Source organism: Ursus americanus, chromosome 33, assembly GCF_024610735.1.
Source record: "Ursus americanus isolate L20-20 chromosome 33, mUrsAme1.1.p, whole genome shotgun sequence".
NCBI lineage: Eukaryota > Metazoa > Chordata > Mammalia > Carnivora > Ursidae > Ursus > Ursus americanus.
This window is the reverse complement of record NC_142159.1, coordinates 16,186,547-16,200,696: the sequence shown is the minus strand read 5'-3', so window position 1 is coordinate 16,200,696 and position 14,150 is coordinate 16,186,547. Positions and strand designations below refer to the sequence as shown.

The window sequence follows — 14,150 nt, the reverse complement described above, 5'->3', positions numbered from 1 at the left end:
ATACAGAGGGCACCACGCCAAGGTGGCTCCTCCCTGTTTGGAGCTTGGTGGGAGAGATCATGATCCAATAAGAACACTACTGATGTGTAGGTAATTGTTTCTGGGCTTGCATGCATAATTAATGACGTGAGAAGAGCCATGAAGGAGAAGTTCATTGGGCTGACAGTATAAAAGAGGGACCCACCCTGCGGGCCCAGGGGCCAGGCCAGGCTGCTCTGGGAGTGGGAGCTGGGCAAGGACGGGGAGGTGTTCACAGAGAGGAACGTTCCCACAGATAAGAACAGCAGTGGCAAAGGCCCTGAGGTAGCAAGGACAGGACTCCAGAAAGAAACCAAAGCAGGGCGACAGGAGACAAGGCTGTAGACACAAGGGACACCGTGTGGCCCTGGCCAACTTCAGATCTCTCCCAAAGCAACAAAAAGCCATTACAAGGTGTTTCAGCAAGGTGGGGCGGGGAACACTGCAAGCCCAAGGCAGGACAGTTTCTCTCTGCTGCCCTCGAGGGGTAGGCAGAAAGAGAGGGTGGGTCCCAGCCTGAAGCCCCTGCTGCTGAAATTGGGTCTCCTCCCTTTTCCCCACCTGAGGACTGAGGAGGGCGAGCATTTCCCATTAAGGGAGAGAGGAGGCCCTTCTTACTCGTTGCGTTCACATGTCTTTTGAGGTCTTATATTTTATCATTCATGGGTGAATTTTTAAAATCTATTCCAGAGTGTCTTTGCACCATTTTGACATTAAAATAACACTCACAATTAATGTCCAGTTAAACTACTTAACTCCCGCAACCCCAAGCCCTGTCTCAAACCTTTGAGCCAAGCTGAAATCCAGGACAGTGCACCCTGTATATCCAGGAGTTTCATACACACCTTGGTAGGGTTCTGGGGACAGCCGGGAACACAGAAGACAGTGTCAGCAAACTTCTGGTTGCTACCGCTAAAATGCTGGCCTCAGGCCGAGCTGGGGGGAGGGTTATTGCAGCTTCCCATGTGAAGTCAGCCTGGAGGGCACTCCTCGGTAATTACCTGAACAGTAATTAAACACCTACTGTGTACCAGGCATGGTTCTGGGTGCTGGGAATACAGCAGTAAACTAGACAGACAAGGTCCCTGCCCTCATGGGGCTGGCATTCTGATGGGGGTGGGGGACATGGGGACAGACAGTAAAGAGATAAGCCCATAACATGTAATACCTTGGGTGAGTTCTATAAAACTAAATGCTTCATAGCATAGAGGCTAGAGGGGGATAGATAGATAAATAGGTTGCTATTTTAGCAGGAATAGATGGTTTAGGCAACATTTGAAGCCTGATCTGAAGAAAGGGAGGGTGGAAATACACTGGAGGAAGAACATTCTGGGCAGAGGGCAGAGCAAGTGGTAAGTGCAAAGGCCCTGAGGCAGCAGCGGACATGGTGTGCTGGAGGAGAAGCAGGAAGGCTAATATGGCTGTAGCAGCATGGGAGCAGGAAAGAGAGAGGTCAGAGGGATGATGGAGAGTCCGATGATAGGATCTTGAAGCCTAGGGTGAGGACTCCTGTTGGCACAGCAGAGAAGCTGGCAGCACAAGCCAGTGTCAGACCAGGAACATCAGACGCATGTGGTGTATTGTCAGATTTGCTTTCTAGGCTGGAAAGTTTCCACCAGAGTCTTCCTCTTTCCTCCTCCTCCCTAGCACTTGGTGTTACCTAATATTCTTATTTTTTCTTGTGTCGCTCTGTCTGAGCCACTTTGAGGTTCATGGGGATTTGTTGCCGGCTTCTCTCGAGAGCACCTGTTTCACTCTGCCTGCCGGAAGGGGCAAGAATAAACATCTCAGGGCCTCCCAGACCTCTAGTTCCTGGACCCACCAAGGTCTTGAATGTTCCCAGCTCTGGTAGGCCCTGCCTCTTGAACACAGAAGGCTCAGTGGTGCCGATGTCAGCAGGTGCAAAGACAGCACCTACATGCCTTTGACCCAGTAGCCCCAGACATAGTCTTTCCTAAGTCCAAAAAAGGGACGCAGACGAGGATCTTCATGGCCTCGTCATCTGTTGACACAGGGAGGCTGGAAGAAATAAGTACATGATAAGAGATGCCCCCAAGTAATCTCGTGTCCCCGCAAAGGCTGGTTTGCAGACAGCCACATAGACCCACATAGACCGAGCTCAGAAACACAGCAGCGAACAAACAAAGGAAGTGATTGAATGTGATTCAGGACACAATGCGCTGTCTTCCATTGAACACACACAACCACATGCCACCGCACCCTGCCACCTCCCCCCACCACCACCGGGACTTCACAAGGAGCCCTGTGTGTCAAGTATTAAGCACTGAGAGCAAAGAGCTTAGAGGGTGTGGCCCTGGGGGTGGGGGATGGAGCGGGATCAGAGACAGGGTGGGGATAACCCAGGAAGAGAGCCCAGCAACTTGAGCCTTCAGCAGGTGACACTTCACTGAGCTCTGGCTAAAGGCGCCTCATTATTATCCCCATTTCATGGATGAGAAACTGAGGCTTGGAGAAGTGACTTGTGCAGGGGCTCCCAGCTCGTAGAGAAGGGCAGGGAGCCAAGAAGCAGGGTGATGTGGTGTTAACCTCTTCACTGTGTAGTAAGACTGACCTGGCAAGGACGCGCTTTCTGCCAAGTCCTAGCCGTGGGAACTTAGGCTAGCCGCTTCATCTGGTGGAGCCTCTATTTTCCCATGTGGGAAATGGGGAGATGGGGGCCCTGATGCCTCTTCTAGGGACACTGGTGAGAACGCTGTGCGCTGCTGCTGGGGGGCACCAGGCCTGGCGCCCGGCCCATCCACTGTAGGAAGCTGCACCTTATGCCTGAGTCCGGGCTCTCCCAGGAGGCAGGTCGTGGGGCTAAGGGTGTAAAGTGGGAGGAAGCTGATCAGCCCCCTTGAGAGCTGAGCTGCAGGGGTCCCCGGGCTGCCTGGGCTCACCATTGTCTTCTGCCTTTCCACTGGCCCCCTGCCTCCTCTCCTCCTCGTCTTGACCCCCTTCCCAGCAAAGACAAGCATTGCTTCGGCACCCGCTCTCTGGACTCCTGGAGCAAGCTATGCCTGGCGTCTCTCCTCGACACCAACGTGTCCAACCCCATGGAGTACGAGTTCAACTTCCAGCTGGAGATTCGTGGGCCGTGCCTGCTCGCAGGTGAGACACAGCTGCCCAGATCCGGACTGGGGCTGGGAAGGAGACCTGAGGCCCCAAAGTGGGGAGGGCTTTGGGCCAAAAGCTGCCAGGGATGGAGAGGAGGGAGAGGGTAGGGAAGCGGTCCTGCCCAGATGGAAGACAATCTGAAGTTCATGGAACCTCATGGACCCCCGCTTCCTGAACCCCTACAACTGGCCCAAAGATGAGCCCCTCCCAAGGACAGACTTCAAGGCTGTCCCCATGTCCACCTCAATGGCTCCCGTGGGGTGATGTCCAAAGGGCCATGGATGTCCTTGGTCCTCTCCTAGAGGCCACGGCCGCAGAGGTGCTTCCTAGTTCTTACTTTGCATGGTCGAATCACCTGCGGAGCTTTCAAATCCTGCCACCCAGACTCCACCCAGAGCTACTGATGACAGTGGTCTGGGGTGTGTCCCAAGCATTGGAATATGTCAGAGCTCCCGGGTGATTCTAACGTGCAGCCGGAGTTGGGGACCATTGTTCTGATGGCTCCCCTCCCCAACCCACTCAAGATTTTAAAGGGATACAAGGACACGGTTTCTTGCCACTCAGTGTTCTCCCAGAGCAGCATGACGTTCCAACATGAAAAGCACTTAGAGAGGGCCCGGAGATCGAACGTTGAGCTCTTTCTTTCTTTATGCGCCCTGAGAGGAAGCCACCCTTTGACCCCAGTGGATCCTGAGGTCGGGGCAGGAAAGGCCATCGACACCATCTGTCTAAGCCCCCATTTTTCAGATGGGGGAATAGAGGAGGCCTGTCCGTGGTTACACAGCAGGTCAGGAGCCCCTCATCTCTGACCTGTGTCTCCGTGTCCCCCTCTGAGTCCTGTTTCTTCCGAGACTGCCGAGCCTACTCCGCCTCTCTGCGCCCCACAGGGGTGGAGAGTCCCACCCACGAGATCCGAGCCGACGCCGCCCCGAGTGCACGGTCAGCCAAGAGCATCATCATCACCTTGGCCAACAGGCACACCTTCGACCGGTCCGTGGAGATCCTCATCCATCCCAGCGGTACTGTGCGCCAGGCGGGGCCCCTGGGGAGCCTGTGGGAGGGAAGAGATGCTGATCCCGTGGGGCACAGGCACGCGGCCCCTGGTCCAGTGGCCAGGCCGGGGAGAGCGCAGGGGCATGTGGCAGAGAGAGGAGACCAGCTACGTGGCTCCTGGAAACATGAATCCAGCTGGCAAAGCTGAGTGCCCGGATTCTAGCTCCAGAGGCCCCAGGGTCTCCTTCACCCATTGGGGTGCATTGCCTCCAGGGAAGCTGAGCAGATGACCTCTGAAATCCTAAGCTCAATGAGACCCTCCCAGCTCTGAACACTCAGAGAGCAACTCTTTTGTCTCTTTAAGGATTCATAAAATGTCAGGATCTGAAAAGATCAGAGCCCGGTCTCTCTCCCGTTTTACAGATGGGTAAACTGAGGCCCAGAGAGAGACAGTGAGTTATCCGAGACCACTAGGCTCTCCTGCCTCCCGGCTAAGGAGTCTCCCATGGCCCCACACCACGCCAGGCAGTCAGGGATTCTATCCCCCTCTTCCAATCGGGAGTCCTCCCCACCGTGAATTCCCTGGTGTTGTCCTCACATTCGGACAAGTGCCAAGAGCTGATCTCATCTCTGCAGAGCCCCACATGCCACACGTCCTGATGGAGAAAGGGGACATGACCCTGGGAGAGTTCGAGCAGCACTTGAAAGGAAGAACGGAGTTTATTAAAGGGATGAAGAAGGACAGCAGGGCAGAGAGACAGGTGAGGGTGGCTGGGACCGAGTCTGTGGTGGCAGAAGGGGGGTGACACTTGGTCACCACTGGACCAACAAGGATACCAAGCAGGGGAAGGGGGTGGCTTATCGGGTCACTCCCACAGCAAGCTGGTGGCAGATCCTCATCCCTGTTTCCCTCAGCGGGCTGGGGCGCCGCTGGGAAGATGGACAGCCAGATGCAGCAGGCACCCTGTCCTCCCACCTCCTGCCAGGCCACCTCCTCCTGGTGCCACCAAGGGGCCTAAGCCAGGTGACATTCTAGGCGGGTGGCAAAAACAACCTTGGTCTTCTCCAAGTTACTCCACCCCACAGGGCCCCCAGGACCCTATAGGCAGGTGCCCTCCCAGCCCCATCTTTACCCCTGGGCCCTTCTTTTCCCACCTGCTGAATGGGTCTCCTGCTCGTCCTTCCTCTGAGATCCTTGCTGCTATTATGTAAAGAATAAAGGCAGAGCAGAGAAAGCCTGAAGAAGACCCTTTCTCGGCCCAAGCCCCCCCCCCCATGAAGTGCCAGTATGAGGAGGCCTCCACAGAGGGGTGAGCTGGGGAAGGCTGGTACAAGGCCGGGACCCTGGCTCTAAGTTATACCAGCAGAGTTTCCTGCTCATGGCCCTGCACACCAAGCCAGGCCCTGAATGCCAAGTCAGGTTTAAGAACGATGGCACACTTCTTTTTTTGGTCTCCCCTTTTTAGATGAGAACATTGAGGTTTAGCACCCAAAAAGGACTGGTGAGCTGGGAGGAGGTAAAGATCGTTCTCTTGGGAGTTGGCTTTGGTCGACGTGAGGCTAAGGACTTAAGAGTCGATCCTGGGGGCAGCTTCGCTGGATTTAAGAGCCCCTCCCTGACTGGCAGAGGACTATGGCAGAGGGGGGAGGTATGGGAATGTGTAGACCGCTTCCTACTCATGTCATCCCCATTGTTAGACATCCCTGGAGGGGCCTGGTGGGGGGTGGGAGGGAGGCAAAGGGAAAGGGTCAGTAGCTCACGGCCCATATCATTCCATGTTAGGGTCCCCACTGGAAACACCTGCCTTCCCAGAGGGGCCCTCTCCCCCAGATGAGTCATTGAGAGAAGAGGCTGGGGCCAGATTCTCAGAGTGGAAGTGGCCCTGAGCTGTGGGAACTATAGCATGTGGGCAACAGTGGAGGCAGTGGGGCTCCCAGGCCTGGGGCTGGCTCCCCTGCCTGCCAACACCTACCAATTAGCTCTGGGACTGCCGAAGCAAATGATAATTTGCCACCTTGGGTTGGTTATGCAAATACCCTGTATTCTCGTGAGCTCCAGGGATGCTAGGGATCACTCAAAGCTGCTAAGAAGTGATGAGTTTATTGTAATTGGATAAAGGCAACCAGAGGAGACATTGGAGAATCCTCTCTGAGAGGCAAAAATCAGGTTCCCAGAAGGGGCTCCTTTCACCAGCAGATGTGGCTGTTGCTGCCTAAGGCTCTGTCTTCCAGAGAGCCAGGCTGGGCAGTGGCCTTTGGCAAAGGAGCTCCACGGGGGGGGGGGGGGGGGCACGATCCCTCACCAAAGAGGGAGGCAGGCCTCCAGAGGGTGAACATCAATCAGGAAGAGTGGGTATGACACGCTGTCAAAAGCTGTGATTTAGCAAAGAGGCAGCAAATGACACAGAGGAAGACACCATGTACCAGAGATAGAGATGCAGAGAGAAGCAGAGACAAGTAGAGACAGAAAGACTGGGGTGAAAAAACCCCAGAGATGCACACATAGGTCAGTGGCAGATAAAAAGACCCACACAGATTCATCCTCTCATGTATTCTTTCAACAAACACTGTGTCCCCAGTAGATGTCAGGCTCTTCTCTAGGCAGTGGGGAGACAACGCTAAAAATGACACATCCTTGTTCTCATGAAGCTTACATTCTAGCACAGACAAGAAGTAAATGAATGAGCAAGATCAGTGTGGAGAGGACTGGGGACTATGAAGGAAATAAAGCAAGATAATATGATAATGAGTGATAAGTGTGGGTGCTGGTTAGCCCAGGGTTTAGAGAAAGCCTGTCTGAGAATGAGACCTGGTGAGTGGTGAAGAACAGAAGATCGTGCTCAGAACCAGAAGGAGGACATGGTGACATGTTCAGGAAACAGGTGGCCGGTGTTGCTGAAATGCTGGGAGAAGAGCGGGCAAAGATGGGGTGAACAGAGAGGCATGGGTCAGGCATCAGGGGGCCTCGTACCATGATGCTAAGTATGAGGGGAAGCTATTGTTTAAACAACAGATGACAAGAATGGTCACACTCCCTGCCCTATGTAGAAGGGACCGCAAGGAGGGGTGCCTGGGTGGCTCGGTCGGTTAAGCATCTGACTTTGGCTCAGGTCATGCTCTTGGGGTCCTGGGATCCAGCCCCACCTCTGGCCCCTGCTCAGCGGAGAGACTGCTTGTCCCTCTTCCTCTGCCCCTCTCCCTGCTCATGCGCGCGCTCTCTCTCTCTCGTAAATAAATGGAAAAAAAAAAGAATGATGCGCAGGGAGATAAAGGTGGCAGAAAGAGGCCCCTCAGGGTCCAGACAAGAGACAATACTGTCCTGCACTGGGGTGGTGGCAGTGGGGCAGAGAGCAGAAGACACGTTCAGAAACATCTTAGCTGCAGAAATGACGATCCTTTGCTGAATGGTAGATGTACGGGGTGAGCACAGAGAGGAACCCAGGACAACCCCTAGGTCTTGGGTTTGAACACCTGTGTGCATGATGATGTCATCGACTGAGTTGAGGAAGGGGCTCCAATAAAAACAGAGAAACAGACACAGCGACCCAGGGACACAGACACAGACAAAGAGAGAGAGGAAGTCGGGGTGCAAAGGGGGGGCAGCATGAGGACGAGGAAATGAGATTTGGCTCAGCATGCGTGGGTGCGTCCGGAAGCCGCGTTCAGCAGCAGCATGCCAGGGCCAGCAAAAAAAAAAAAAAAAACACACACACACACAAAAAGATAAAGAACTACGAATCTGTCCTCCCTTTAATGTTTAGGAGCCCATCTCTCCATGGGGCTCTAAGTTAAACCCCAGAGGGTTTAGTGACGGTGACTCCTATTTGGAGACAGCTGCTCTGTGCCAGACAGCAGGCTTCACAAGCATGACACTGAACTCAGTGAAATAGGCACCATTGTCTTCATGCCATGGATGAGGAAATAAGCACTCGTCAGTCCACCCTAAAGATGGGGGCAGGTGTCCTGAAGAGGGAAAATCTGAAGAAGAGTAGGAAGTTAGCAGAGAGAGAGAATCAGAATCAGTAAACCCAGGACAGCTGAGCTGGAGAGTGGCTTAGACCCTGGAGGTGAAAGCCAGAGAGATGCTTTCCAGCTGAGGGCCAGCACCTGTGTGGGGGCTTCCTGCCCAGGGTCATCCCCTAACCGCCCTGAGAAGGGGACGTCATTTCCCCACTTTATAAATCAAGAAACAGACCCAGAGGAGGGACTTGAACAAGATCACAGGGCGGGACGGTGAGAGCTGGGATTTAAACCCCGGTCTTTCTGCCTCCGAAGTCCATGCAACTGTGAAAGTCTAGCACACGGAAGAGCCAGGTGCAGACGACCTGGGACTGTCTTGTGCAGAGCGTGAGTGGGATCTTGGCAAAGCCTGGTGAGGAATGGGGGGACCAGCGTGAGCCCCGAGGAGCAGCTCTGGACCCCTGGAATGCCCAAAGTGAGTTTTCCTTTGTCCTCCAGACAGAAATCATCCGGAAACGCCTCCACAAGGACATTCCCCACCATTCGGTCATCATGCTCAACTTCTGCCCTGACCTCCAATCAGTCCAGCCAAACCTGAGAAAGACCCATGGGGAGTTTATCTTCCTCATTGACCGGAGCGGCAGCATGAGTGGGACCAACATTCACCGTGTCAAGGTACCTGTATGAGGACCCCCATCCCCGGGGACTTAGGGCTCCCGGGTAGATCATCTGTGCTCCCCCAAACCAGCTTCCTCAGTACTCTTGTGTTCCAAGCAGCCCTCCTTCCACACCTGAACTGCTTTCCTCAATGACTACCCATGACTACAAGGAACAACTTAACTTTTAAAAATCAGTCTGAACAGAGACACCCAAACTCAACTTGTTCCCAACATAAAACTTTGAAGGGGTGTGAATGGAGGTAGAATTATTGTCCAAGGGATGAAGTCCTCTAGAGCTTTCCTTGGCACTCTGCAAACCTTTGCTGAGGGCCTGCTCTGGCTGAAACACCTCACTAGGTCCTGAGTGATGAGGGGCCCAGAAAAGAGAGGAATGAACCAACATTTGCTGAAGCTTACTATGTATCAGATACAACCCTAGCCACTTAATGCACAGCTTGGTGATTAATCCGAACAATAATTCTGTGAGGTTGGCCCTATTGTCACCATTTTCCACATGGGAAAGCCAATCCTGAAAATTTCGGTAACCTTCCCAACGTCACACAGCTGGTGTGGTCTAAAATGAAACTCCTGTCTCTGTTCCTACCACCTGACATTAGAGATTCATTGCACATGGCCTTAAGGAGTGTATCATCCAGTAGAAAATATTTGGTTCATTTTTTTTTCAAGTGCCTGATATGTGCAAAGCCCTGTGCTTGGCCATGTGGAAAGACAGCAGGCTGTAAACATAAGTCCTGCCCTCCAGGAGCTCACAGTCAAGCGAAGGGGCAGCCCTGCTAACCAGCCATAGCTGGGAGCATGGCCTCATTGCAGTGGGAAGTTCTGAAGGAGCACAGAAGAGTGATAAACCTTCCTCCCCATGTATCCAGAAGCATTTCATCTCCCTCAGGAGATTATTCACCTCGATTATGGCATTATCTAGCTCTTCTTTGTATTTTTTATTGTGTAGACGTGTGCCTCCTCTTTTGGAGTTATGAACTCATTAAGGGAAAGGACCAGATCTTTCTCATCTATCTCTCCCTGTGGAGCCTGGCTCTGTACTTATGCATAAAAAGCCCCCAGTCGCTGTTTATTGAACTGGGTAAAAGCGCATAGTTCAAGGAAATGAAGGATGTGGGAACAAGAAGAGAGAAGGCTCTGCTGTCATCTGAAATTTCATCCCTCCCCCTAGTTGGTCCCTGGAGCAAACTCTTGTTTCCAGGGCAACAGGACTGGCAAGGAGGGGAGGGTTTGGGTGAGATCTGTGATACCAGCTATCTCCTCAGGCTTGCTATGATTGGACGTATGACTGAGCAATCATATATGAGACCAAAGTTCCTGTTTGAAGCTTCTTGACACTGAGGTGTGGGACTGGTTGTCACCTTCTCCCGAACTCTGCCGTCTATCTAAGGCAAGAATCAGACAGGGAGCTGTCCATAGTCCTGCTTAAGCACACTGCAGGCCTGTGTGCCCATGTGTATTTCATTCCATAGCTCTATCAATGTGTAAGACATCTCTTCAGTTACTCTAAAGTATCATGGGATCTTATGATGTCTCTTAGAGAGCGTTTAATCCATTTTCCCAGTAAGGAAACTGAGTCTCCAAGAGGCTGTTTTCCCCAGCATCACAGATCTAATGAGGAAATCAAAGCCTTCCCTATCTTGGATCAGTGCTCATTTTCCTTACCCTGTTGATAGGGAATGATAATACTCTTCTACTGAGAAAAACTCTCTTCTCTGATTATGTCATTTCCGCTCCATGGCTTAGTAGAAAGAGCAATGCCTGGGTTTGGGGATCGTTCTGCCACTGACTTGCTATGTGGCTTTGGACAAGTTGACTCTCAGCTCTGGGATTCAGTTATCCTTTCTGTAAAGTGAGAAGGAAAAATTAATTCAGGGAGGGCAAACATATGTCACATGTCCCTTTGTTTCCCTCTCCCAAGGCCAGACAGACATCAATAATTGACCATGGCATTTTTTTCTCAGGCTGAGCCTGGACTCATTCTCTATATCCTTGTCATCTCTGGGTTCCAGGCTGTTACTACCAGATAAATGGAGTTAGTTTATGAATGGAAATCCATTTCCTGAACTAAAGACCTTTCCAACATTTACCTTCCAGAATTTTCAGACAATAACTTCATCTGGCTCCCCTCTCAGTGCCTTTCCCCTTTGGTGTCTCTTCTGCTTGCTTTTCCAGTTCGGCTCACTGAGCTCAAGGTCATTCCTTCACAAATGGCTTTGCCCTGGCACAATCCATTCTGCTACACATGCCCCCTTTGAGAGAAAGGTGCCGAAATTACGCAAGGCACACACTCCTTTCCCCACTGGCAATGAGGCCATAGGCGATTTGCTTGAGTCATTAATTGCGGCCCGTTAGGTAGACCGTTTTGGGAAAAACTAGGCTTAGGAAGGTAGGAGAGAGAAATCTGAATAGCCACACCACGGGGGAAAGTTCAGCCAATTTAATTTCCTGCAGCTGGTCTCATTCTCCAGCTGCCCCTGGCTACCAAAAACATGGCTTTAAAAATTCTAACAGGTGCAATCAGAGACAATCTTTATGGATCAGCAGAGTCTCCCACTAGCAGGAATAGACATTCGCGGCTAATGAAAAAATAAGGAGATATTGACTTCTTCTGTAGAGACACAAAATGTACTGACGTGGGCAATAAGAAGAGATGAGGGAACATTGACATTAATGTTTGATGTTTACAGAGGGGATGGGAGAGGGGCTGCAGGTCTGTGGAGCCTGCAAGGCTATAGGCTGCGGAAGTTCCCAAGATCCAGTTGCAACTAACTGCTTCCTTCTTGATTCTGGAATACAGTTTGTCTCTCCGAAGTCATGCTGAGATCCCTAGGGTGCCATCGATAAACTACTCAGGGATGAGGGAGAGCCCCTCATTCCTGGGCTCTGTGCCAGGGCAGAGAGCCAACAGGAATAATGATCTTTGAGCTATGTTTTAAAAGCTGTCCTGTTCTTAGGTTTTGTGATCCAGTGCAACCTCTTAACCACCCTGAACCTCAGTTTCCTTCTCTGTAAAACAGAGGTGTTGCTATTAATATGTTTCTCATTGGACTGGTGACAGTAACCATTTACTGAATGTTTACTACGTGCCAAGCTGAGGTTCCAAGGAGTGACCTAACTCGTCCAAGGTCAAGTTAGTAATGGTAAAAGTGAGATTTAAACCCACTGTACTATAATACATGTTATAGCGATGAAATGAGATAGTTAATAGAAAGTGCTTAGCACAGGGCTTGGCACATAGTAATTGCTTGAGATTTATTGTTGCTCTGTGCTGCCGCCATCATCTTCATCATCATCATCATCATCATCATCCCTCCTGCCATCTCCTCCACCTTTCCTCCTTGTGATTATTTATTTCAACAGTCCTCATCAAGGGCTCCTGGTGTTGCATAGTTAAGTCAGTTAGGACTCTGTAATGTTCCCAGACTTTGGAGGCACAGTGACACACGTTTGAGTGCTGGCTCTACTACTCTCAGAATGCTCACCAATGAGTCATTGCACCCCTCTGTGCCTCAGTTTTCTCTTGTATAAAATGGGGATCATATTGTGCCTGCCTAAAGCGTCATGGTAAGGATTACGTGAAGTAATGCATATAAAGTATCTCCTGGGCATTTAACAAATATGCGCTGAAGAGACTGCCCCTTAGAGACTTGTCCTGAGTTAACCATAAGTAAGGAGCGTCGGATGCAGAAAGGCCTGGATGAAAGTCTGTTCCACCCACAGTGTGCCCTGGACCCAGCCACATGCCTCCCTTGGACGTTGATTTCATTTTTGCAGAAGGGAGTGGATGCTCCCTGCTCTTCCTACCTGTCAGGGTCAGCAGGAGGTGAAATGGAGCTGGCAAGAATAATAGAAAGGCTTTGAGAAGTCAGACTTGCTACACAGATGAGAAGTTTTATGACGATGGCTTTGGTCCAGACTCTGGTCTCTGTCAGCAAATTTCTTGATCTGAGGGAGAAGGCACTGTTGGGTGCGGGCAGAGGGGTGAAAGCCCGTCTGGAGGCTGCTTCTGTGCTGGGATGAGAATACTGCTGGGTGATGGCAGAGCTAGTAATTCCTTCCCGAACTCTGAAAATCCCTTTCTTGCCTGCCAGGATGCCATGCTGGTGGCTCTTAAGAGCCTCATGCCAGCCTGCCTCTTCAATGTCATTGGGTTTGGATCCACATTTAAGACCCTCTTCCCTTCCAGTCAGACCTACAGTGAGGTAAGGAGGGGGTAGGGCTGGGTCTGGGATGGGTGGGTGATGAGGAGCAGAGGAAAAGAAGAAAAAGAAAGTGCAGGTGACCCTGAGGCCTGCCTCAGGAGCTGCTCCCCCCTGCCCCGTGGAAACTCAATGATGCCCACAGCAGGGAACTAGAGAGGCTGTCTCTGAGTAGGCCATTTGCTGACATCTCATCTTCTGACATCCCTCCTCTTTAAAATAAGGACTATTTTGAGCAAAGTATGGGTGTGCACAGAGAGGAGGTGCAGGGAAGGGGTAGAGAGAGGATATATCCTAGGCCTGCCACTCACTGAAGCTTCTGTTTCAAGAGAACGATAGACTCCTACAAGGTTGAGCTAAAGCAGCGAATGGTAAGGGGTTACAGAGTGAATAGGTGGGGAGGTGGGCTAAGAATAGAACTCACAAGGCTCAAACTACAATTTAGAACAAGAGGACTGGGGCCCCAGCAGCACATTCGAAACTGGAGCATATCCTGTCCAGGTCTAGAAACAGGAAGAAAAAATGTAAGGGAGGGGAGGGAGAAAGGAAGAACACGTTTCAATGAAAAATAACTTATTATGTTTTTAAAATACAAAAATATTATACATATTGATTGTCCCACAATTTTTAAATCTGGATAATCAAAAAGAAAAATTAAAAAGTCTCCCATGATCACATCAGAAAAAAAAAAAAACCACCATTACAAGCTCAGTATAAATCCCTCCAGACTTTATTCTATGCATTTATACCCTTTTTTAATAAAGATAGGATTAGACCTGCCATACCATTCTCTAACCTACTTTCTAACACAACAGCCTATCATAAGCATATTTCCATGGCTTTACTGGCTTTAATGGCTGCCTGGTATTTCACTGCACGGATAAATCAGAAGCTATTGAACTAAATCCCTACAGTTGAGCTGTCAGTTGCTTCCACATTTTTCTATTCAGTCAACTTTGTAGCAAAGACTCCACACCCATCCTTAATGACTCCCTTGGGATAAATCTTTAGTCTTGTTGGCTCAAAAGGTATATATCCATTTCAAGACTTTTGATACGTGCCATTACCCCAAGCATGGGTATTGGAAGAACATCTTCATGACTCAGGAGCAGAACATCTGATGTCCAGTGAGAATCTGTCCTTGCTGCAGTGACATCCACCCAGTGCCAGGAGTCCTTGGCCA

At 51.0% G+C, this 14,150-nt stretch overlaps 1 protein-coding gene across 5 annotated transcripts in view; it reads left to right on the top strand.

Moving 5' to 3' along the window:
- Nucleotides 1–14,150, top strand: part of VWA5B1 (von Willebrand factor A domain containing 5B1) — a 39,341-nt gene that overhangs the window by 3,869 nt on the left and 21,322 nt on the right. For 4 of the 5 annotated variants that reach the window (XM_087858302.1, XM_087858301.1, XM_045782527.2 and 1 more), the window contains exons 4-8: nt 2,984–3,129; nt 4,023–4,154; nt 4,765–4,889; nt 8,587–8,763; nt 12,860–12,970. In XM_087858302.1, coding sequence (XP_087714428.1) covers nt 2,984–3,129; nt 4,023–4,154; nt 4,765–4,889; nt 8,587–8,763; nt 12,860–12,970 — 691 coding nt within the window. Of the gene's footprint in view, nt 1–2,983; nt 3,130–4,022; nt 4,155–4,683; nt 4,890–8,586; nt 8,764–12,859; nt 12,971–14,150 lie in introns of all 5 variants that reach the window. The other variant, XM_087858299.1, reaches the window with a different exon arrangement.